Below are 26563 nucleotides of genomic sequence, written 5' to 3' on the forward strand. Positions count from 1 at the left end.
TTATTTCTTAAAGGGGGCGAGCCGGCTGAGGTTCTGCCAGAACGGCGACGTGCTCCTCTTGGGCTCCCCGTACTCGTAGCCGTCAGCCTGGCACAGCCCGTCGGGCAGCAGGTACGGGCTCAGGTTCATGGGGTCAATAGGAGGAGGGTACGCCGGGGGCCCTGAGCCTGAGCGACCTGCACCTGAGGCAGCCGGGGGCAGAGACACAATACGCATTAGCACAGCACAGCACAGCAGAGCACAGCACAGCACAGCACAGCACAGCACAGCAGAGCACAGCACAGCACAGCACAGCACAGCAGAGCACAGACAGCACAGCACAGCACAGACAGCACAGCACAGCACAGCACAGCACAGAGACATAGGTTAAAGGAGAATTCCGGCGATTTTTCACATAGATCTCAGTTTCTCGAGGTCACCGAGTACTCTCGGTACGGAAAAAAAACAATCGGTTCTATCTAGCTCCAGTTGCTGCAGCCAACAGTTAAAGCGAGGCAGCTACATGTTCATGCCCCCAGAGTGTAGCCGTGTAGCTGCCTGGCAGCTCTAGCTGTTGGCTGCAGCAATTCGAGCTAGGTAGAACCGATTGTTTTCAGGGGGGGGTTCGTACCGACAATACTCGATAATCTCGAGAAACAGAGATCTATGTGAAAAATCACCGGAATTCTCCTTGAAGGTTAAGCAGCAAATGAGAACCATGACAACATTGTATGAGACATAAATAGGAAAGGGGGGCAATTAAGCAGAGCCACATAGAGGAAAGACAGAGTGGGGCAATAAAAAGGAGAAAATAATAGCAAACATTTTTTTATTTTCAAACAATCATCATTGCAATATGAGAAATGTGAAATACAACAAAGCGAATACTAAATATGATGGCAATGTTGATCAGCTTCAAACCATCTTGGAATGATTTAGTTTAGATAATTAAGTCAAGAAAAAGGCCACCATAAGAGTAGCCTGGCGAGCCAGACCCACATTTACATGTAGGGTCTGGACACTCACCGTTCGCAGTGCTCAGTCCGAGGGGCGGGATAATCAGTTGTCTTTCAAATTCCCTCTGCACGCAATAGGACAGCGGCAGCGCTATGAGTCCCATGCGTTTCCCACCAGCGGAGCTAGTTGGCTAGTTCAAACGTTTGCCAACTTAATAAAAGCTTAACTCGTGTCACACTGTTCGCCAACAGCAACATCCATCTTATTTGTTTTCAAGTAGCAGGGAATTCAAGCCAAACCGTTGCAACTCTGCCATCAATCATTATGTTAAGCCCACCTACCGACTCTATACACGATTTCATTGGCCCGGCGAAGTCTGGGGATCTGGAGCTCACAAGCCAACGGAGAGTTGCTAGACTAGCCCTGGCAGCAAATGTAATTTGCTGCCGCTAGGGGCGCGTCTAGATTTCTAGGCTACCATAAGAGTGCATTGTGATCGTAATATGTGTCCTACATCTTTTAAAAGATAAGGTACATTTTCTGTATTGTAATTTATTTTGACCAGGAGCAACTGTGTCTTAACTGATATGCTATATTACTGTCTGATCTCCTATTTGTTATCTGTGTGTTGTACCATATGAGCTGCTGTCTATAATATTTATAAATAAAAAATTACATCACAAAAAACGAAGTTTAACTGACTGAAACCCCCATGGAGGATGTGCTGTCTCTTGGATAAGTCCTACCTTTCTGTTTGGTCACTCGACGAACGGTCATAGCTGCCTGTCTCTTCTGATACTCTGAAATCTCGAACCCTGAAACAAGACATGACATGAATCCATTTACAATGTATCGGAACTCCCCCTATTACCACCGGTCCTCTATTTCCGCCATCTTGCGTTTTCTATACAAACCAAGACGGTGGATTCCTATTAGCTATGTACCAAAAATGACATTTTACCGTGACTCGAAGAGCTGTAAACAGTGTTGTAAGGCTGCGTGTACAAATCCGCTTCGAGCTCCTGTGGAATTTTAATTTCATGACGAGACTTTTCGGTCTAACCGTTCATGTGCCATTGAAATGGCGTAAATAGGCGACCCACCAGGCCAGCACTAACCTTCAAGCATGGTAAACAAAATCGGATATTTCAGGCAGTAAAAGCCCCGTTAAGAACCAAACCAGATTTGGTTCAAATCTACACACCTATGGCTACTGAAAAATGTAAGGTTAATTTATCAAATGTTATTTGTAAGTATTAAAAAACATCATTGTTTTAGAATTTTCAAACGAAAGTGGTGGTAATTGGAGGCGTTACGATAGATCTCAAAAAAATATTATTACATAGTAATAATACATTGAGTATAATTATATGGCATAAAACAGTAATAAAAAAAAATCACTTTGTAACTCAAACACACACACACAAGGTCTAGAGGCCTAAAACACAAACACACATAAGGCCACAAATAACTCAACACACACACACACACACACACACACACACACGCACACGCACACACGCACGCACGCGCACGCACACACACACACACACACACACACACACACACACACACACACACACACAGACACACACATAAGGCCTTATTCTATAGACAGAAAGAGAGAGAGAAAGAGATTCATTCATATAGATATAGATATCTCTCTCGCTCTAGACTCATACCAATCTTTTCATCCTCCTGCACCATCTTGCGTTCCTCGTGGAAGGCCCGTAGCCAGCGAATCTTCTCCTCCAGCTTTTTGGCGATGAAGAGGTGGATGTCCTCGCACTCCCTGTGGCGCAGCTTGAAGGCGCTCTTCACACTCACGTTAAAGTCATCGTCACGGCCGTCAAGGGCATCCACCACCTCGTAGTGGTCAATGTCTATGCGCCCCTTGTAGTACAAAACGTCTCTTCGAATGAGATCCTGAGAGAGAGAGAGGGAGAGAGAGAGGGAGAGAGGGAGAAAGAGAGTCAGGAAGAGAGAGGGAGAAAGAGCGAGGGAGAGAGAGAGAGAGAGTGAGAGAGGGAGCGAGAGAGAGAGAAGCTGATTTCAGGAAGAGAGAAGTTGATCTCAGGTGACACTTGGAAACTTGGGCTTTTAGTGTGTGACCACGTTAGTCATTCTGCCTTTTCAATAGCCTACTACTGTGTCCTTATATTCTTTTGTCTCTACACACACACACACACACACACACACACACACACACACACACACACACACACACACACACACACACACACACACTCGAGGGTAACTATCAAAAAATCTATCTATCAAAGGTGAGAAGTGTCTGAGGTGAGAGGACACGGCGTGGGTGCTTTTGATTGGAAACATGAAAAGGATTACAAGGATTACAAGATGGAGATGGTGCTCAAACCTAGCCCAGCCCTGATGGCAGCACTAATGCAGGCTGTCAAGAGCAGGGCAGTATCCAGGTCAGCTGAGAGACTGTAGCGTAGCATGTGTAAGCCCAATTCTGACTAATCTATTTTGGAGAGATATTCTGGGCTTAATTTCATTTCTCACTTTCTCCTAAATCTGCTGCCCCCGTTTTTACCCCCCACACCTAACACCCCACCCCCCACCCATCCCGACTACCGCACACCTAACCCCCCACCCCAACCCATCCCGACTACCCCACATCTAACCCCCCAACCCCTAAACCCCCCACCCATCCCGACTACCCCACACCTAACCCCCCCACCCCCCACCCATCCCGACTACCCCGCATCTAACCCCCCAACCCCTAAACCCCCCACCCATCCCGACTACCCCACACCTAACCCCCCAACCCCTAAACCCCCCACCCCTCCAGACTACCCCCACACCTACCCCCTACCCCTTGACTCTCCTACCTCCACACCTAACCCCCACCCATCCCAACTACCCCCACACCTACCCCCTACCCCCTGACTCGCCTATCCCCACACCTACCCCCCACCCATCCCAACTACCCCCTCCTCTTCTCTGCCCCACCTTTTTGCACAGCACCAGCTGATGGTCGAACAGGAAGAAGACCCGGGTCTGACTCCTCCCGTACGGCTGGTAGATCCAGGACAACTCCCCAGTGTAGACCAGCTCCGAGCTGCGATCCAAAATATCCTCGCCCTGCACACACACACACACACACACACACACACACACACACACACAGACACACACACACACACACACACACACACACACACACAGCCCAACACAGACACACACAGAGAAGACCAAGAGAAAGAGAACAACATGAAATATAGGGACAGGCATCCTAAAAGCACGTACAAATACACACATAAACACACACATGCACACACATACACACACACACGCATGCACACCATACAAATAAGCTTACACATACAAATATCATGTTTAATCAAACAATCGGCCTGCCCTACATAAAGAACAGACACACACAGACACACATACAGTACACACGCATGCACACCATACAAATAAGCTTACACAAATATCATGTTTAATCAAACAATCGGCCTGCCCTACATAAAGAACAGACACACACAGACACACAGACACACATACACACACACACACACACACACACACACACACACACACACACACACACACACACACACACACACACACATGGCTTGACATGCTGCCATGGACTGACTATCTACCAAGTCCCTCCCCTCTCCACATTAGCTAGTGATGCGTTTCTCTTTTCTGTCCATGTGACTCGGTGAGCGGGGACCGCTTGCGGGGAGAGAGTGACGCACATTACAGGTCACTTGGCAGTGATGCGACCCGGCACTGATGACGGTGACCACGAAACACTGTGACCCGAGAAAACCCCCCCCAGGAGCCGGCCCTGCGGTAGAGCCCACACCATTCCAAACTAAGTGTCCCAGAGTGACGCGATATGACAGGCCTGGCTGACCCTGCGCCTCGGTTCCGCTGCATACAGGTTGATGCTCTGCCATCGACGCAAGTTTGTTAACCCAGTGTTTGGGAAGTTAGGGCGAGGAGGAGGAGCGCTTGTCACTTAATCCACCCCAGGCAAACTTGTAGTGTCTCACCATGTTTGCAAAGATTACAGAGACTGGAGGACGATGAAGGCCTAACAGAAGCCGCTACACCTTTGCACGCTGAGCCTCTAGGTTTGAAAGACAATGCAGCATGATTGGTGGGTCTTACCTCCCAGTCCAGTACCGAGGCCTGCCATTGGGCGATTTTGTCGATGTTCTCCAGGCGACGCTTCCGCTCGTTAATCTGCTGAGTGACGTTCCTCATCACAGCGAGTGCTGCCGCTACATACCGGTAATCACTGGGAGAGTCACACACACCACACACATCACAGAATTAAATCAATAAACAAATGACCTTTAGCTCTTTCATCTATATCCTGTCAGTCTCTTATAAATTATGTCTATTTCACATACATTTAATTTATCCAACTAGCTTATGTTAGTTAACCTGCTTGTATTGGTTGGCAGCTATGTGCATCTCGGAACTTGACTTGAGAAAGATGTTTCAGGAGTGCCAAATGAGAAAACACAACAGCAGCACCTCTGTATGTTACACTGTTTTAAATGGTCATCCATTTGAGCATTCAGTGAAGTTTCAAATTCAGTCGACCAAATTACCATAAGACAAAGGTCAACATGTAATTTAGCCATTGAAGCCAAGCAATTAGAGCAGATCATCACAGGCCGTACAAAAGGTTTTTCCATAGAACCTATAATTAATTCCCATGAAACAACATACATATTTATAACAGTACATGTAAAACATAATGAGTAAACACCATACCTAAGTAGAAAATGAAGTGAGTTGTCTGTGCAGTGTAGCTAATAAATCAAATTTGAGCTTCGATACCTGGCCTGCCTTACCTGTGATCCTGGACAGTGTATTTGAGCAGCTCGGCCAGCTGCAGCGGATATTTACAGATCTTCTGCACTGGGCACAGCAGGAAGCCATCGATGGCAACGTCCATCATCTGCTGCTCCATCCGACAGGCATCGAAAAAGTGCTGGAAACGTGCGTCCCGCATCAGCCGAGCCAGCTCCATGCAGGCGTCCACGTGGTTGTTGCAGTACTCCGAGTAAATCCAAAACCCATCTTGCTGTAAGCACGAGCACACAGAATCAAAAATATAAAACATTTATAACGGGTAAAATGTAAGCCATATATTCACAAATAGAACCTTGAAATAGTTTCACTCTTTCACTTCGCTTTCTTTGCCCTTCTAGGGGTTCGGAACTTAGAGATACTACCTGCTGTATGTACGGCCCCTACTGATGGGGAAAGACAAACGGCTCTTAAAGTGTAATTTTTAGTTAACGTTTTCCAAACTTTAAGTCTTTTCAAAGCAGCAACAGGAAAATGGTGGAAATGAATTTTCTCAAAGCTGTATAACAGTTTTTGCAGTTTCCAGGGTTTTGCATACGGTGCAGACGTATTGCATTGTGAAAGCTCGCCCCCCTGGGTGTCTAGTCTGGATGACAATTGAGTCGGTCTCCTTTTTGCCAGACAATTTGCTGACAGCTAATTATTTGTCTGATGTTATTTTAAGGTGATAATGTTTTTTTGTAAATGGCAGCAAGTGAGATATATACTTTTGCCAAATACACTCTTATTCCGATTGCTTACATGGAGGGAAAACTGCAAATATATGGAAGTTATGTCCTTGTGGTTATTACCTTTAAACAACTGGGTTGTTGGGTGGGTTTACCATTTAAACAACTGCCTTCTGAATGTCAATTAGCTTTAGATACTTGCACACCTAGTAGTTCCAGTTTTTTGGCCGTATTACACTCCTCTGTGGCCACATTACGACCTCAAACATGCACTAACTTCTGCCATGTCCTCCATTACCTAACCTTACTTCCTTTACTTTATTTTACTGGTACTGGTACTTACTTTACCTAACTCATACCAAGTTTACATTTAAGTTTAAAGTGGCTCACATGTTCTAGAAAGCATGGTCCGATTTCACTGAGATGGGGCTCATCTGTGTTGAATTGCTTCTCCAGGTCTCTGACGAAACCCAGCTGGAATCTGTAGATGTCCTCCACGTTCCCAAAAATCATTTTGAGCTGGTCCTCGTTAAACATGTCCCTCCGCTTTTTGCAGTGTCTCAGGTAACCCTGTGGAGGAGAGATTTGAATTTGTACAGTTTTGTTTAGCTTTGAATAGTTTTAGATTCAGTAAAAAGAGGTGTTTTTTTTTTTACAATAATACAAGACCATTCAAGAGCGACTGACACCCCGCTATCACAATGAGTTCCACAAACACATACACACACCATTTTGGACCGCAGTTTTTCCTCATTTGAGTAAATCATATAAATGAAGTGACTGCCACCTTGTCAGAGCCTGGCCACATTTTCCAAAACAATTTGAAAAATGCATAACTGCATAAAAAAAAGCCCTTGCAAAAAATGTTGCTTTGTCAGTGAAGCCATTTTCAGTTTATGTACACTTTTTAAATGAATTATTATTGTACCATGACATAATACATTTAAGAAAACTCGCTACAGTGCCGCTTCCTCTGACATAAATAGTTTTGTTGTCTCTATCAAGAGCAGAACTGCAGTAGAAACTGCCTGCACTAAACAGCAGAATATCTGTTACGTAATCCTCCTCTATACTTCTCCCTCTCACCCTCTCCCTCTCTCTCACCCTCTCTCTCCCTCTCCCCCTCTCTCACCCTCTCCCTCTCTCTCTCACCCTCTTTCTTTCTCTCTCAGCTTACTCATCACTACAATAAAACTCTCTTCCATTCACGGGGGACGCTGTGAGAAATTCAGTGAGAGGGGGAAGGTAAGGACAGAGTCAGGCTACTGGAGGAGAGGAGAGTGGCTGAGCTGCACTAATTGCTCCTTACAGACCCTGGTGAGTTGTACGCCTGTTACACAGTTTTGTATGAATATGCGTCACTCTTCACTTCGGCCTGATTGCATAATACAGCTGTGGACTGAGTATGTGTATGTGTGTGTGTGTGTATGTGTGTGGTGTGTATATGTGTTTGTATGAGTTTGTGTCTGTATATATATGATGCAATTGTGTGTGTATGTGTGTGTGTGTGTGTGTGTGTGTGTGTGTGTGTGTGTGTCTGTGTGTTTGTGTGTGTGTGTGTGTGTGTGTGTGTGTGTGTATGTGTGTGTGTGTGTGTGTGTGTGTGTGTGTCTGTGTGTTTGTGTGTGTCTGTGTGTGTGTGTGTGTGTGTGTGTGTGTGTGTGTGTGTGTGTGTGTGTGTGTGTGCTGTGCAAGGGTTGTCACCCTGCAGTGCTGTGCTGAATGAAGGCTTTCTAAAAGCTTTTCCGTGTATTCACGAGGATGCGCCACACTGGACACTGCCAGGCCAAGTGGAAAGGCATCTACAGACAGAGAGGGTTTCTAAACATGCCCCACTCACTCAAGTCCAACCTGTGAGCACTTCTATTATATCACAGAGAAATCACACAAGGTCCCTCTGCAGAGCCTCTCGCAGTGAGGTGAATGTCAACTTGTGGATGGGACACGTCAGCATGGTCATAGATGATCCCCATATATACACTATATACATCCATCTATACACCTATAATACACGTAATCCTATTTGTATATGTATTTCATTGATATGAAATGACAAGTGTTCATTCGGCATACTTAAAATACCATTTCAGTACAAAACACTATTATGTATAATACATTTATAACTAATTAATACTAGATGTACCGCAGAGCGGTACAAAATATGACCGTCGCCCAGTCCAGCACATTTTTTCCACAAAAATAAATCACGCTGAAAGGCCTATATGATTCTAACTGTCTCACTAAATTGCATTATCCACACTCAATTCTCACTGATATCTGCTAGACAACAAGTACCAAAACATGATTAGTTCATAGATTTCACATGTAAAATTAATTTTATACAACCCCACCTCCATCTTGCCTGTTCATAATTCTGAGAAATTCTTGAATTGTGTGCATGTGTGCATGTACATGTTTATGTTATGTGTGTGTGTGTGTGTGTGTGTGTGTGTGTGTGTGTGTGTGTGTGTGTGTGTGTGTGTGTGTGTGTGTGTGTGTGTGTGTGCGTGTGTCTGTGCCTGCGTATGTGCCTGTGCATGCAAGCGTACATATGTCTACTGTGTGAGTATGTGTCATACGTATGATTACTGTGAATGTATGTGTGTGTGTGTGTATCTGTTTGTGCACATGTGTGCACATGAAATTGGTTAACATGACCCCTGGAGGCAAACATACGGAAAAAAATGGTCATCCTAGTCCCTACAGTTCTCAAGATATTCACAGAGAACTGTGTCTGCCCTACCCTCATTTCGGGGGGTCCAGTCCAGCGGGGGGGCTACAGATAAAAACGAAAAAACGAAGGTTCCATGCTATCCATGTGGGGTTACATGCCCACCAAGTTTCGTGTACCCCGGTCTTTCAGTGTCCCGGGAATCCTTGTTGGTGTACGTCACTAAATGTACACATACATTATTTTATTGTAAGGCCCCCCATGAACGAAAGTACACAAAACTTGGCATGCATTCGGAGGGTGTCATAATGATCCTACACTTTTAATTTCGTGCAGTTTTGACCTTGTCAGCCAGAGATATTGTGATGAAAACACCTAATTTTTTGCTTTTTAATTTTTAACTAGGTGGCGCTATACATGAAATAAGTGGTAATGGGATGGGTTGACATGCCCCCTTAAGACCAACATATATAAAAAAGGTGGACCTCTTAGGCCAGGGGTGTCAAACATACGGCCCGCGGGCCGGATGCGGCCCGCTAGATGGTTTAATCCGGCCCAGACTTGTAGAGAATAAATTTCTGACTATGACAAAAAAAAAAAAATCTCTAGCCCATTCCTGTGAGGAGTTATGAATTTTCAAAGAAATAACCGAAATGCTCAATTCAGCCGCTAGGCGCAGCCAAAAAACTAAAAAAAAGTTTGGAGTTGACTGGTCCTGTGCTGTCAGTTTGGCTACATTGTTGGGAGAAAAGCAGGCGTTGCGACAAAATTCAGAGACAAAGTGCAGCCTGCAAACGGAGGACAAGATGTTTGGGCATTTTATTGTATTTTGCACCAGGAAGTGTTGTGTTGTAAAACACTAAACTTGGATCATGTTAAAGTGTGGTTGTGCAAACTGTAAATTTAATCAGGTCGCGAGGTCTGACTCACCGTCAGTTTGACTGTTTTCTTAGTGATAATGGCATTCTGTCTGGCTTACCATACCACGCTGTAGTATACGGTGGTTAAGCCGAGGTGCCGTACTCAAGCGTTTCTTTGAACTACGAGAGGAAATTGGACAGTTCTTGGAGAAAAAAGGCAGACCAGTAGCAATTTAAATGCCCGGAATGGGTGCAGGATCTGGCCTTTATGGCGGATAGCCTATTACACAGCACCGCCACCTAGCCTACAAAATTATTTGATCGTATTGCTCATGCACTGCTAACTTATGTTTGTTAAATTCATTTTATTTTTCATACATTTGCACATTTACATTTTTAAGGCAGGATGTTAACTTTCTTCATAGCTCCCACTTGAGTTTAGTGTGGTGAGTTGGTTCAGGTGGTCAGATGTAAAAATGTAGGCCCACTCAACTATAAAAATAAACCAGTTGTTTATGAGAGTGAAATGCATTTTTTTTCAATTTCATTGGCCTCTCTGAATAAATGTGTAATAATCTAATATATCCCTTGTGATTATGTAGGCTACAAATGTAGGCTGAAGGGTAAAGCATAGCCTACTGAAAAAAACTAAGCTGGAGATTTGGAGTTGTCAAAGGATGTTTTGCAATTATTTCACTGGTCCGGCCCACTTGAGATCAGATGGGCTGTATGTGGCCCCTGAACCAAAATGAGTTTGACACCCCTGTCCTAGGTCCTACGGTTCTCGAGATATTATCAGAAAACTGTCTCCGGCCACCTACAGGCCAGTTGGTGTATAGTAACATAAATTAATTTATTGTGTGGCCCCCCATGAATGGAATTCCACGAAACTTGGCGTGCATACAGAGGGTGTCATAATCATCCTACACTTCCAATTTCGTGCAGTTTTGACTATGTTAGGTCACAGATACCTGCGATTACAACACCTCATTTTTACTTGTGTTTAACTAGGTGGCGCTATACATGAAATGAGTGGTTATGGAATGGGTTGACATGGCCCCTTGAGATCAACATACAAAAAAAAAATGGTCCTCCTAAACCTAAAACTGTGTCTGCCCTACCCTCCTTTCGGGGGTCCAGTCCAGCGGGGGGGCTACAGATCAAAACGAAAAATGATGGTTCCATGCTATCCATGTGGGGTTACATGCCCACCAAGTTTCGTGTACCCCGGTCTTTCAGTGTCTATTAAGTGCCAGCCAAATGGATAAGTAAGTAAGTAAGTAAGTAAGTAAGTAAGAAAGTAAGTAAGTAAGTAAGTAAGTAAGTAAGTAAGTAAGTAAGTAACTAAGTAAGTAATTAAGTAAGTAAGTAACTAAGTAAGTAAGTAAGTAAGTAAGTAAGTGTTACCTCGCAGATGTCCTTCAGGTGTTTGATATAATGCCGCTCAGTGCTCATGATCTCGTTAATGACGTTGGCCCTCATCTGGTCGCGGTTCTGGACGGGCTGGCCCAGACACAGGCAGTCGCTGGTGGGGTTGGGGCTGGACTCCACGTGGCCATTGTGCACCTCGCTGGGGCCCTCCACCGCCTCCACAGCACCGCTCTCGTCCTGGTTCACCCACAGCTGCACACACACATGTACACACATGGTGGGGGGAGGGGGGGGGGTTCAGATCAGACACCTCCAGCCGAGGCCCACAGGGGGAGCCCACGAGCTCTTTGTTCCCCTCCCACTTCCACTCTTTAAAGTGCTTACTCCATGAAAAAAACCTCTTCAGTTTCTGCACGTGCGTGTATGTGTGTGTGTGTGTGTTTGCGCGTATGCGTAAATGCGTGCATGCGTGCATGTGTGTGTGTGCATGTGTGTGTGTGCGTGCGTGCGTGCATACGTGCGTGATTGCGTGCATGTATGTGTGTGTGTGTGTGTGTATGTGTGTGAAGAGGCCTCACTTGAACTCACTGATGCAGCACTATCAGGAGGCTTTCTTTAAAAAGCCCCGCTGGGCCATTGGCTTTTAGCTGTCACCTGAAAAGGACTCCTCACGCACCCTAAAGCTGCTTCCTCTGCCAGGACACTCTGAAAAAATTTCTTAACAGAAAACTATGAAATAATCATGAAGTAATCTTATGTCATCATGTATGATAATATACAATGGCACATTAGCATCTATAGAATCTATCCTATCCTCTATTCTGTAGCATTGGTTCCCAAAGACTGGGTCGCTACCCACAGGTGGGTCGCAGGAGATTTTATTTGGGTCGCCAGCACAGTGACAATTTATGTTATGTAATAGGCCTAGCTTATACCATTCAGCCAGGAAAGCTAACAGCTTTCTATTAGGATCTAGTTCGTTAACTACCACAGTCACGGTTTTGTCATACTCCCTCTGTGCATTTTTGAATTTAGAATAGCTTTGAAACTGGGGGCGAACACGTCGCAGAGGGGACGCCAGAGCGTGGATCTCAATCGCAAAATGAAACAGTAGCCTATTTCTGTGGGGCGCCTGCCATGGACCTCGCAGTTGCAAAACGCAGGGGACATGAATCAGCCTATATTTGCACAAACAATAACGGACACCAGCTCTTGGCCGATTAAAATCTACAATGTATAATTTTAAATCTCAAAGACCGTGCTGTTAATAACTAAAGCAAACATCCATAGACCGGACATAAGGCTATTAAATTTGCGTCATTGGCTGCAGATAGTTTCGATTGTAGATGCACTCTTTAAAGTTAATAGAAGCCTCCTCATATTCCTTCCTTATTTCGGATTTAAAACGCACAACAGTGCATTAGATTGGCTGCAATTTAAATGGACATTTTAAACGCTTTTCCTCTCGTTTTCCATCTCGCGAACTCCACTAGGCAACAGCCTAAAGGCGCATTATCGTTCATCTTTTGGCTATTGCGCAAAAGCCTCTTGTTCTGATATTTATTCATTTCACATTCTTACACATAGCCTATCACAACACCAATACACAGCCTTATCATAAACAAGCACACGTTTAACTCCAGAGGAAAATGCGGAATCAACTTTCGAAATAAAGAAACCTCCACAAACAGGCTACAATATAACGACTTGAGTGATTTGCTGTGACCAAACCCTATAATAGTAGTGGTAGTGGGCCAGGCCTAGTAGGCACTATTATCTATCCAACCACCTAGAGGGGTCCAGCATAGACAAGTTTGAGAACCTGTGGCCTAAAAAATCGTGCAATATGGGCAATATTGGTGGTTGCATGTTAGTTCTGAAGTGAAGTCGTGTCGCGATGGTCTGTCATTTTTAAGTGTGTCCCCAGAAAAAATTGGGAAATAGGCCTACTGCTCTATAGAATCTATCTGATGCAACATCCAACTACTTACTCTTCAGTGTATTCAAAACTATGGAGGAGATAAATATCAGTTTCTGTCTTCTCTGCTGTTTCCGTTTTGTTAATTTGTAATGTAGATTTGTTGTAAGGATTCTAAAATACATTTTGGAGTGCTCCAAGAAATGTAGTATTATGCTCCTTTTCCTTCAATATCTGTTATCCTACAATCTCCAGTCTCCAACAAAACAAAAGCAGTCAGTTTTCTGTGCTGCACTTCTGAATGGGGAGAGTTGTTAGCAGTTAGTCATGTGAGTGCTTTAAGTATGCGTGTGCGTGTGAGGGATGGCTGTTAGCTGTTAGCAGTATGAGTGCTGCTAGTATGTGTGTGTGTGTGCGTGTGTGTGTGCGTGTTTTGTGCGTGTTTGGTGTGGTGGGGCAGCTGCAGTGGTGTGTTGGGGCGATGAAGCCGAGAGGTTCTGAGGCAGAAAAACAACGCGGGCAGTTCTGAGTCAACACACCAGCCACAGGACCAAGCGTGAAATCAGAACAAATCCACCAATATCAGCACCACATGAGCTGAAGCTGAGCGAACACAGCCACACACACACACACACACACACAAATTCCATCGCTTACATACAAACTCACACACACAGATTCTCTCTCTCTCTCTCTCTCTCTCTTTCTCTCTCTAAAAGACATACACACACACACACACATACGTACATAAACACACACACACACACACACACACACACACACACAGAGTGAAAGACACAGAACTATGAGGCTGATAACCTAAAACAGTGGCAAAACTCTGCATGTGTGGAAGAGAGGACAGAAGCAGACATGTTAGCTAGTTATTTCATCTTTTTTCACTTCATTTCACCACCTTCATATTTCATTTCCTCTGTCTCTTATTTAGGCTCACTATTACAACAACAACCCCTCTGAAGTGAAAAAGCCACTGAGCCATATAATGCTTATTACTATTAAGAGCTGTATCTTACAGTAATGCACGCAAGCACACACAAACTCTCACACAGGCACATCAGAGTGTTCTTTCTCCCTCTTTAACCACACCACGTGTTAGGCTACACACAATGTACGCTGCCTAGCCCAAGTGAAATCTTGACATATGGCTGTGTTTCCCTCATGGCTTGAAATATTCATGTTCGGATGCTGACTCTGAGATGGCTTGAGTATTAGTATTCCTGCTATTTTACATTGTGTGCATTGCTTTTTAATACTGGAGTGTGTGCTGGCTTTGTATGGAAAAGCCTCCCTCTCTGAAAACAGGTAACAGGCCTACCCCTCTAGATCTAACAAATGAGGACCTGACACAGTCGAATAAACCGCCCCTAAGGCAAGCTATTTTATGATAAAAGGAGAGAAGAAAACATATACAATGTCCCTTTTTTTCTGAAGCTTGCTTATCTAATTATAATCTTCTACCTTTATTTCAACCATGCAGCAGAGAGGCAAGAAACTCAAAGGCATTTGTGCATCGCTTGCTGGAAGGCAACTCAGAGAGCGAAAACAACTGTCACATCCCATTCTCTTCAAACAGAACTAATTTTGCTGATAGAGCCCCCCGGCTCTGATAAGACGAGGTAACTAACTCTAAATTCCAGTCAGACTAACAGATGCTCACTACGGACAAGCCATCTATCTGGCAGACTACGAGTCTTTATGTTGAGGTACGCAGATATCAAAGGGGGGGGGGGGTCACCTAATCTTTTATACTGTCTTTATTTCTATATTTGTTTTTCTTTTTTTCTTCTTGGTCTCTGTATCTCTCTCCCCCTCTCTCTCTCTCTCTCTCTCTCTATCTATCTATCTCTCCTTTTCTCCATGCAGTGCTGCAAAACGTTCCTCTGCTCCTGGAGCAATCTGTTTCCTCTTTTCAGTCTCTCTAATAAAAAGTGACACCTCATTATGAGCCAGATGAGTCAACTTGGTGAGCAGATCCGCACACAGCATTGTTTAAAAATACACAGAGCCTCACGGATTGCCCCGTGTCTAGATAACACTACCGCATGCATTCCCACGTCCATGGACACGTTTCTGGCCAAGCTCTGATTGCGCATAAGCAAACGGGCGTGAACTATTCCTCGAGAGACCACATCCAGTGGAGGAACAGCATTGCCGTGGGGAGAACGTACATCATCATGGGCAACGCTTACATGTAATGAATGACCAGTACTGTCCATTAAGTCAAGAAGAGGAATATGCAGTCACTGTAGTAAATAAAAAGAAAATAAATACATTAAATGAAGTAAATAAATAAAGATTTTTTTATCTACAGCTAGTTAGATACTTATGTGCATTATTAGATCATTCCTGCCGGACTCGGACATTGCATTTCTATGTGTTAACTAAGAGCTAGACTTTACTGAGCTAGATTTTACTGCAGTGTGGGCATTGTAATATAATGCATGTTGCATTTACCCCTGCCGACTACAGGAGTGGAGTTCTCTCCATTCTTGCTTTTTCAGGTGTGTGCAGGCAAGCATACAAGAGTGAATGTGGGTTTAAATATGAGAGACTGCATGTGTGGCAGCATATGGCTGTGCAGATAAATGTGAGCGTGTGTGTGCGTGTGTGTGCGTGTGTGTGTGTGTGTGCGTGTGTGTGTGTGCGTGTGTGCGTGTGTGTGCGTGTGTGCGTGTGTGTGTGTGCGTGTGTGTGCGTGTGTGCGTGTGTGTGTGTGCGTGTGTGTGTGCGTGTGTGTGTGTGTGTGTGTGTGCATGTCTGTGTTTGTGTGTGTGTGTGCGCCTTTGTGCATGTGTGTATGTGTGTGTGTGTGTGTGCGCCTGTGTGTGTGTGTGTGTGTGTGTGTGAGTGTGTGTGTGAGTGCGTGCGTGCGTGCACCCATGGTTGTGTCTGTCCACTGTCCAAAAATACTTGTATGAGAAATTCAGTGACTGAAGGCCAGAGGGTATCCAAGAATGCACTTAGGAATCCTAAATGGATCGTACCTGAAATAGTGCCCTATTCTATGTTACATAAAAGTGCCATTAACAAGCATTTCTCTCCCAAAAAACACTCCCCCCCTCCTTTTTGGTCATTATGTAGTCCAGTATAGTATATCTCCCTGGTGGAGCATGCTCAGTTTGTGATACTGCGTTAAGGGGTTGGAAAACATACAACAGCCAGTCGTAGTACATAATAATCCCCCACAATTCTATATAAAAACGTATTTTTAGAGTAAATGGCTTCTTACTCAAACAAAAGCACGAGAATGATAATCGAGTGAGCAATGACAACAGAGAAGGAAAACAAACTGCCGTGATGAAAAATTTAAATATTCTGCCGATTCTATTCAAGTCACTTAAGATCTCGGCTCTATACCATTATTAGGAACCTGAACAGCAGTTTCCACGTGTGAACTGCTTACTGTTTAGCAATACGTTCAAAGGCATTCTGCGTAAGGGGTCTCTTCCTCAACAGATCAATGAGATTGGGTTCAGCACACGGCCACCTGTCTCGTGCCAATATACGAGCCCTGCGAGGCCTGGGCCGAGGGGCCCAATCGACTAACTGACAGGCCCCAAGGACCCTGATTGACAGGTCAGAGGGGAAGAGAACACGCCCGGAGATGTCTCCATTAGCCTGATGCCCTTCAGTCTCTTTGAGCAACAAACCACACACACGCATGCACGCGCACCCACACACATACAACCGCGCACACCCACACACATACACACGCACGTGCGTGCACACACACACATTCTCTCTCTGTCTCTCTCTCTCTGTCACACACACACATACTCTCACACTCACACACATATGCAAACACACACACATTCTCTCTCTCACACACACATACACACACGTACACACACACACACACATACATACACATGTACACACACACACACACACACACACACACACACACAAACTCATCCAGCGATCCTCACTCTTCTTCCTCTTTCCTCCGTTCTCCCTCCTTCTCCCTCGTTCCCCTCTGCAGGATGGATAATTGAACTCCAGATCAATAGCCCTTCCTCCCTTACCCCCACCCTGTGACAGCGCTAACCTGCACTAGCTTCTCCTTCACACACACACACACACGCACATACACACACACACACAAAAATGAAAACCAAATAAAACTAAAAACGTCTCCTAACGTCTCTTGCCACGCAGTGGTCCCTGCACAGGTGCCCGTGACCGGGCTGGGCGTGATAAAACTGGACATGGTGATGTGTTGGCATGATGGCACACAAGCAGAGGTGAGGCAGAGCGGAGCGGAGCTGGATGGGATGTCGGAAGCAACAGGATGCAGAGTGTGGGACCGGGCCCACGGGAGTGTGTGTGTGGGGGGGGGGGGGTTGGGGGGGGTAAGAGGGCAGGGTGTGAGCTCCGGTGGCTCTGACGCACCTTGGGAGATGTGTTTGAGAGACGTGGAGCTGCGATCGGGTTGATATAAAAAAGCTGTTTGGTTTGGGACTGAGGAGAATGGGTCTCCACCTTAGAGAGGGAACAAGAAGAACAGTTGGAGACAAGTGGCTCACAAATCTGCCACCATCCCCTCCATCAAGTTCCATACTTATTATAGAAGACATCTGTCTGCCCTTCCCTGCCATTCAGATTTGAGATTTTTCAAGTGCTGAACAAAAAAACAAAAAAAAAGGCTTTTACACTGAGTAAAATGAATATTAGATTGTTCAATCAAGTGCTAAAACTTAAATTAAAGATCTAAGATAGAAAAAAACAATAATTGATTTACAAATCATCTTCCAGGTAACTGTGCTGTACACTGCGACCCTCCCCTTCCGCCCCCTGTGTCTCATCTATCTAAGGAGGAGATGTCCCATGGCAGACAGTGAGCGTGTCTCTGGCGCATGTGTGAGAGAGACAGAGAGAGAGAGACAGAGAGAGAGAGAGAGAGAGAGAGAGAGACAGAGAGAGAGAGAGAGAGAGAGAGAGAGAGACAGAGAGAGAGAGAGAGAGAGAGAGAGAGAGAGAGAGAGAGAGAGAGAGAGAGAGAGACAGCATGTCGTGTCAGTACGAGGCGCCAGGCCGTCGCCACTGGTCCCTCTGTGGCTGGCTCACTCACCCTGACAAAGCTGGCCGGGAACCAGCCCTCGTCGTTGTCTATCTGGCCCCACCACCAGTCCTTATTGGACGCGTCCAGCACTTTGATGACGTCGCCTGCCTTGAAGGCCAACTCCCGGTCAGCCATGGTCACGTGATCCCATACTGCCTCGGCACTGACGATGGATCCACCACTGATCAGCTGTAAGGCAGAGGAGAGGAGAAGTGTGTAGGGTGAGGAGAGGAGACGGGTGTAGAGGAGAGGAGAGGGGTGTAGAGGAGAGGAGAAGTGTGTAGAGGAGAGGAGAAGAGAAGGTAAGAGGAGAGGAGAGGAGAGGAGAAGGGTGTAGAGGAGAGGAGAAGGGTGTAGGGTGAGGAGAGGAGAAGGGTGTAGAGGAGAGGAGAGGGGTGTAGGAGGAGCCGCCCAGCGGAGAGGAGAGAGTTGTGATATGAGAACAGATAGGTGTGGGAAGGGAAGGGTCATTTGGCAAGTAAATCACTATACAATGAATGGAGAAACATCCACATGGTCCATCACAACAAAAACAACAAAAAACCCACAAGATTATATCTACATTTCTCACCCAGAAATAATGCACAGCAACACTCATACTTTGACACCCATATTTCAACTGCAAAATGCTTGTTGGCCACCACAGGAGCCACCATACGCCAGGGCGGATCAGTGCCTGAGAAGCGTTGGCAGCTCCTCCGGCTGAAAATCCCTCTACTCTACAGTCTCCAGAAAGAAGCCAAAACAGCTCTCCGCCTGTGCCAACGCCACAGTGGGAACAGAAGCTGGGAGCTCGACTCGGAGCTGTGGAACAGGCAGGACTCACACAGTACAGAAATATCACAACAGGGTTTTCCCCAGTTTCCCCCCACCGTCCAGTGGGGGACAAACATGTGAATAAAGTCTCTAGTCATCCAGTACTGGATGATGAAAGCATGCTTTCAGTAGAATGACTTTATACAGACAACAGAAATGTGTAAAATTTGCATCAGTATTGCATTGCAAATTTTTTTTTTTAAATAGCTACATTTCTGAACCACACATCATGACTGTGTAGCAAAAAATTCAGCTGATGATGTTGCATGACCGACGTCTATAAAAGTGTCATGCAACATTTTGAGAGCAACTTGTGCGTCATCATTAGTGTTCACCAGCTGGCTTGCACAGCTGCACGCGTATCCGTGTGTTAGTCATCTTATTCAAGCTGTCATAGTTACGTAAAGGGCCCATGTCAGGTTTCACTTCCACATACATGTTGTCCGCAGCGAAGTAACAAGTCAAGTGTTAAATGACCATATGCCCAGGATAGTCTACCCTACTTAATGTTGTTTTAGCACACATCCTGTTTTGACAATGCCATGACAGCCGCAACCAAAAATAGCCTCGTAGTCTCAAAGAAGTATCTAAATAAAGAAATGTTTTTTTTTTCTTGTTTTTTTTTCAAAGCCAAACAATGAGAGCAGAACTCTTGAGGTGTTTAACATATAAATAAACTCTCAGAAGTCCTGGGTGAGATGAGACAAGCGGCAACATCTTTCTCAGGTACTGTCAGCTTGTTCCCTGTGAAGTGCTTTGACAGGCTTGAGTGCGACAGAGTTTACGTGAGTCTACACCTGCAAGCCTCTCTACTCTTTCCTCACCTGATCACACAAGGCGTGTGGGAAATGCAGTTTTTAATTGGCCTTATCATGTGTCTGTGATTGATTCGCTGTATATAATGTGCTTCTCCCTGGTGTAAATACCAGGGGGTTACATAAGCCAGACAGCGCCACACTGCTCTGCCACACAAGAGCTGAAATTCTCTCCAGACTGGAAACATCATACCAGAGTTATCTATAGAGAGCCACGGAAAGGAGATATACCAGTAAAGTATCCTAAAGTGTTCAACATCCAAGCAGAACTGACAGCTCAAAATCATACAGAGGTGTGAACTATTTATCATCTGTGTTAAATAATATCCTAGAAGTTACGATATCCAGTATCATAAATGCCATGGGTAGATTCACAGGCTTTTTTATAGGCCTGCATCCACAGCATAGAATTATACAGAAAGTCAGAAATATGTATTAAAGAACAAGAAGTTCTACAACTAAAGTTACAAAATACATACACAATCCATCTATCCATGGATGCCTATTTCTAAAATACAACATCCAATTAAAATACAACAACAACAAAACATTTCATTACAATTTCATAACTCTCGACTCATCTTCAATTAAACAAATTAGGATGTTTATAAACATACTAAAACCTTTGATCAATTAAACCACATTGTAAACTGCATCAAGGAGAAAATTTCAGGCCTAATATTCCCCCCTTCATCTGAACTACTGCTTACAGAGGGAGTGCGATGTCACAGTTAATGTACAGTATAAATATAGCAAAGCTGTGGCGAAGATGATTGAATCATCTATGCCTGCTCCCCTTGTGTCCTACAGTATCAACATCCCATTGGCCATAATTAGTTTAGATGGAGTAATCACTGCTTGTCCCTTCGTAGATGTGTGCATCTATCCATGCAGAATGCTCGAGCGAGCTCTCGTAAGGGACTGCTGAGCGTACTTAAGGAAGAGCGCAGAGACTTAAGCGCGTCCAGTGTCCATTACTGCGACAAGCTGCACAGAAACACACACACACTGAGATGGGCTATTCGTTGCATCATCCCGTCTATATTATTGAAACATATATGTGGGTTGTGTTTATGATCTCAAAATAAATAGAGACGTATACCGCATACTGTGTGCAATACAGAAATATCCTATACACCGGGTCTGGGTGTAATAGCCTTTTCCAAGAGTTCTGTTCACACTGGCCTCTAGTTCTATAAAACACATTTAAGGGTTTTTTCATAAAGCCTTAATGGGCTCTCCCTTGTGAATTTGCCAAAGGTTCTTATTACCCATTTTGGCTTTATGCTCCGTCTACAAATTTCATATATCTAACCAGCAAGGAATCGCTCGCACATACTTCATAATGCTCAGAGGAACACACTGCTTGTGGCTTAGTTCATATAACCAGCTTTAAACCTTAGAAGACACTTTCTTAGCATCCAACACAAACGCAATGACCCTGAAGAGCTTTTTTGCACTATCATGCCATAAAAGTCTTTCAAATGTACCTAGCAATGCCCCAGGTCAGCATTGTGTAGAAGCAGTATTAGCCCTTGCTTACTCGCCCCCAAGCTTAACATCAACAACTCTTTATCTCTGACCAACTTTGTGCATGAAAATGTATATTTACGCTCAGGTCAGTGAACAGCAAATAAAAAATGCAAATTATACGCAGAGGGCATGCATGTTAATAACACAAAATCTATAGCATTCTAAAAACCTGTCATTTTGCATTGCCATCTATATGCCCTGCAGATTAAACTGGTGGGCTACAACTCTGAGATTATGGGTCGGGGAGAATGTGAAAACGACTGGAACCGAAATCAATGCGCTGTGAAATCAAACCTCACCCGCAGGCATTACGCATTCATTGGGAGGGAAAAAAGAGAGTTGCCTTTGATGTGCTTGTAATCTATCTGTGATGCACTCACACACACATACACAAATGCTCTCAGTAATAATGGAATTATATAAATATATACAGGCACACACACACACACACAAACACCACTTCTGAGTCTGAAAACTGAGTGTTTGAGTGTGCTCTGTGCACTGCCTTCTCCCTTGGGAGTATAAGGAGGAGGCAGGAGTGAGTGCTCAGGCCACTTAGGGAAAACACAGACACACACACCCTCCCCCCCACACACCCCATGCCCCTGAAACACAGAGTCTCCTAACTTTTAATACACCTGACTGGCTACAACGGTTACATAACCACCCACCCAGTGAGCATCGTGAACGTCTCCAAGCGCAGCACGGAGTGGGGGGACAGTGCGGAGCGGGGGGGCACATGTGGTGCGTGTGCCTCGGATGTCAGACATACAGAAATCACACAACGCTGGGCACGGATGCTGAAAAGGACGATATCATTATGCTCTGAGAGGATCCTCAAGAGTCTATCATGATAGGATTCAAACAGTATGTGGCATTAACCAACAAGCTACCCCCCCCCCCCCCCCGCCGCCACATACACACACACACAACTGATGCATTGGGCATTAGTATATATGTGAGCGTGCACCTTGTCGGAGTGAGTAAAAGACTTCTGTGAGAAACAGTAATGACTGATTAACACACATACACTCTTCCCTCTTCCTTTCCTCTCCCTCTCTCCATCCCTCCCTCTCTCTCTCTCTCTCTCAGAACAGATGTTGCTAAATTTGACGCTTCTTACTCCATTTCCTGGCCTCTCTTGAACACAGGCGGTATATTTTTAGGCCCACGTGTCTCTCCATGTGAACACACAGCCCCTGCTCTGCATAAGAGGAGGTTGGGCACGCTCCTGTTTCAGGGTGGGAAGGCTCCCTGGCGCTCAGCTGGGCAGAGAGGAGCGGGCGCTGTGCTGTGCCGCGCTGTGCCGCCCGCGCTGGGTACAGTACAGACGTATTGCTGCTGCTGCCTCATGTGTCAGAGCACTTTGAGTATTCCCAGAGAACCAGAGCTCGTCATCGGAGCTAACTGGCTCGCCAGGCAACGCTCCCTCGAAGACACATGAGCTCCCTTGCTGTGCAAGAATGTACGTGTGCACAGGCACAACCACACACACATGCACTCACATTCTCATTCTCTCTCTCTCTCTCTCACACACACACACACACATACACACACACAAACACACACTCAAAAGCACACAAAACCACACACACACACAAATAAAACCATTCATATCATTCACAATTCATGACATTTAGGACAGGTTTATAACATAATAATGTATCCAGTAATCTATTATAATGTGTAACATAATGGCAAGCGAGACACTATCAGAGTGAAATGGTTTGACGGATCTTCAAAGGTGAACCCCTCCATTCGCCCAAGACTCTACTGACCAGTCTTAGCATTCAAGGCAACACAATTAGGTAGATTCTCAGTTGTCATAGTAACACGGTATAAACCATAAATAGCAAATTTGTCTTAAACCATCAATTTAAACACTGCATTGTTTTGAGCATGTTTTAGTTATTTGATGCACATCTGTGAGTGCATTTAGTCATGTTATTAAACAAATAAATTATTAAAATAAAGTCATGATTCAGTACCCCGCCGTGTTTGGTTTGGCCTCATGAAGGATGTCGGCCAAAGTGCACCATTCACTCTGCAGATATATCTCATTATTTAACATTCCCATGCATAATGGAATTATGAGTGCCTTAAAAAGAGAAATAAAAAACATATATCACATGTAAAAAAATTGTACAAGAGAATGTGAGCATAATGCAATGTGTTCTACAAGTTCACCAAACAGCATCTTTGTGAACAGTTCATAAAAAAAATACTGGTCAAGGAGAAAAACTGTAGCCTTACTATCTAACCATGTCAGTTCTTCATCACTAAATGGTATAACCCTTCTCAGAGAGAGTATAGTTGTAATAATGACAGTGGCACACATCCGTTATCATTTTGCTGCCAGATGTCTGTGCATTCTCTCTCTGTCTTATTGTTCATCGCAGATGACTCGCCATGCAGGTTAAATCAAGAGCCAAGGCTTTATAATGAGTATGCAGCCAACCTTATGGTCAAAAGTGATAACCAACCTTATTGTGGTCTAAAGGGGTAACCATGGGAAATGTACTCCCCTTTTACCACCATAAGATTACCTTATATATAAGGCATGACAGAACATTTTCATTGCCACCACCTCTGACATGGATAGAGTTACACTCATAGATTGGATGACGATTACAGGCGGATACAAATATTAGGAGCAGGATGCAAAAATGACTGTCACAAGATCATTATATGAGTACAAACCTTACCTTTGACTAAAACCTTACACACTTTTACTAAAAATGAGGTCCTCAACTTTGGCAACTCTTGGCAACTTTATGTTCATATAGGTTTGTGGGTATCATTGGTTTTCATTGGCACAGATCAACCTATCAGTCTAAGCCAAACCGCTTCAAAAAAACATTTTGTTGAGGTAGACCATGTGTATCCAATGCGTGCCATCTGTTCAATAAAATATTTGAGCTTATGGTGCTACTAAGGGTTGTTCCACAAAACAGGTGCTTGTGAATACCTTCAGGCCTTCTAGGAGATGCAAAGAGGTGGGAACAGTGCTCAACATAAAGGCAGCTTTCACTGCACATCTCATAGCATTTTATCTGTAATGGCTGTTTTCCTGTAGGCTACTATTTTTAGTAAGAACGCCTCATGTGGAACTAGAACACATTCCAAGACCACCATGAGAGCGCAAAGTCTGTCCCCTAATTTTCTAGGATGCCATGCAAACGAGGCGCTAACATTTCAGAATTTATCTGGAGAGAACCTGAATATTTTAAAACTGGAGCAATACTTATCGAGCATGACAAGCGATCCCGGGTCCCGATGGACACCAGTATACTCGGCCTTAACGCACAGGGCTAGGATGCTTCAGGTTAGCTAACATACCAATGAGGTTATTAAATACTACTCCCACCCCCCAAACAAAGATAGTCTTTTTTCATAACAGACACCACTAATAGAAAAATGACATGACAGAAACAATGTTTAGGGTTATACAAAATATACCAACGTCATTAACATCTCTGGGGCCATGTTGGATCACTGGGTATCCCCCTCTGTCACTGTGTACGCGCCCTCGCTCTCGTTCTCCCGTTTCCATAGTGCTATAGCCGTGTGACTGTCAGCGCGCAGGCGGGCGAACTGTGGCGCAAGAGAACATCCATTAACGCGGAACCAAGAAGAACATTATAGAAATGTTCGCAAGTGGCAAAGCCTTGTCCACGGGAGACACGGTAAACAAAACACCCCTTTTGTACATCCAAGGTCACGGTACAGCACGAAGAGGCAGTGATACTGGCGGAGTGTTCGGCAGGCAGGTTGCGGTCAGCCGGAGCCCTATCGGCGCAGGGGGATAGTCCATGCATCCACCATCATTAAGAGGGAAAAAACGACATAAAACGCATATCATCAACACCTCCTCTTCCGACTCCCACTTATGTTAGCCGAGACCATGATTTAAAGGCGCTTACGGAAGCAGGATCATCCTCACCGTCATCATCTTCATCATCATCAGAGTCTGTACCGTTAAAAATCACTCCTTTCGACCCCCACGGATCACAGCTCTCTTGACTCACCGACCCTTTCGAAAACTATGATATATGTAGAGTATGGGTCCGGTCATGAACGGTTATCACGGTAACGTGGGAGGCTGCAACTGCATCCTTCCTCGCGTAACACACGGAGCTGGAGTCGGGGCGGCGCTTAGAGCGTGCAGTAAAAACCCAGCCATACAGTGAGAGAAACTAACCGTCAATCACAAATGGAGGTGTGTGTAATTGTGCGTGTGTGGCTTGGGTATGTGTATGCATGCATGCAGTGCATGTAGTGTAAGTTTTTGAGGGCTCCTATAAGAGCTCTATACTACATGCACTGCACAGGAGTGCAGCATGGTCATGCCACTCAGTTAAATCATTGATCATTCCATGACTAGTGTCTTTACTCTTTATGTGAAATATCTGGATTATTGGGATGTTATCATATTGTTGGTCATTTTAGACAGTCCCTCCTTTTTTTCTCTCTCTCTCTCTCTCTCTCTCTCTTTAGTTCTTACCTTGGGCGGCCAGCCCCAGGAGTGTGCTGGGTGAAGTGTGAATCAGCATGCTGAAGTGACAGCAAAACCTCATATTGTTTGTCGGTGCGCTCCACCCCAGCTCTTGCACCCTCTCTTGATTAAACGCTATCTCTCTCTCTCTCCTTCTCTCACTGCCTCTTTCTCTCTCTGTCTCTCATGTGTGTGTGTGTGTGTGTGTGTGCACACACATATGTGCATGCATGTGTGTGTGAGTGTATGTGTACGCACGTGCATGTGTGTGTGTGTGTGTGCACACACAAGTCTGTATTTGAGGGAGCCAGAGACAATGCCATCCCAGAGAGTCACTGTTGACATCCCCCAAATCCCCTAGCGCACAGACACCATGGGATTATGTAATCTGCAAGAAAACACTCTCCAGAGGAGGCAGCACAGTAATCAGATTAGCCAGAAGTACAATGGAAGTACACAGCAGCAACTTTAGATTGGTGGGCTGATACACCTGGTGGGGAGCGTTATCAACGAAACATCAGTTTGACTGGA

The 26563-nt window shown here is 44.9% G+C and overlaps 1 protein-coding gene across 3 annotated transcripts; it reads right to left on the bottom strand.

Annotated features, from left to right (window-relative positions):
* arhgef9a (Cdc42 guanine nucleotide exchange factor (GEF) 9a) lies at nucleotides 1-25099 on the bottom strand. Of its 3 annotated transcripts, XM_076273911.1 has the most exons (11): nucleotides 25001-25099; nucleotides 18383-18562; nucleotides 17704-17793; nucleotides 11412-11627; nucleotides 6864-7043; nucleotides 5787-6019; nucleotides 5092-5221; nucleotides 3916-4047; nucleotides 2619-2862; nucleotides 1683-1751; nucleotides 1-182 (listed from the first exon to the last, which is right to left on the bottom strand). In XM_076273911.1, exons 1-11 carry the CDS (start codon nucleotides 25088-25090, stop codon nucleotides 1-3), a joined length of 1746 nt encoding a protein of 581 aa, XP_076130026.1. In that variant the 5' UTR covers nucleotides 25091-25099. The 3 variants fall into 3 exon arrangements, with proteins under 3 accessions (XP_076130026.1, XP_076130027.1, XP_076130028.1); XM_076273912.1 differs by lacking the exon at nucleotides 17704-17793 and having other exon boundaries at nucleotides 24997-25005; XM_076273913.1 differs by lacking the exons at nucleotides 3916-4047; nucleotides 17704-17793 and having other exon boundaries at nucleotides 24997-25005.
* Nucleotides 25100-26563: the final 1464 nt, after the last annotated feature.

The sequence above is a fragment of the Alosa pseudoharengus genome, unplaced genomic scaffold (genome assembly GCF_046254945.1).
Source record: "Alosa pseudoharengus isolate Yale_2024_CS ecotype anadromous, Long Island Sound unplaced genomic scaffold, YU_APseudo_1.1 YU_APseudo_1.1_scf_8, whole genome shotgun sequence".
NCBI lineage: Eukaryota > Metazoa > Chordata > Actinopteri > Clupeiformes > Clupeidae > Alosa > Alosa pseudoharengus.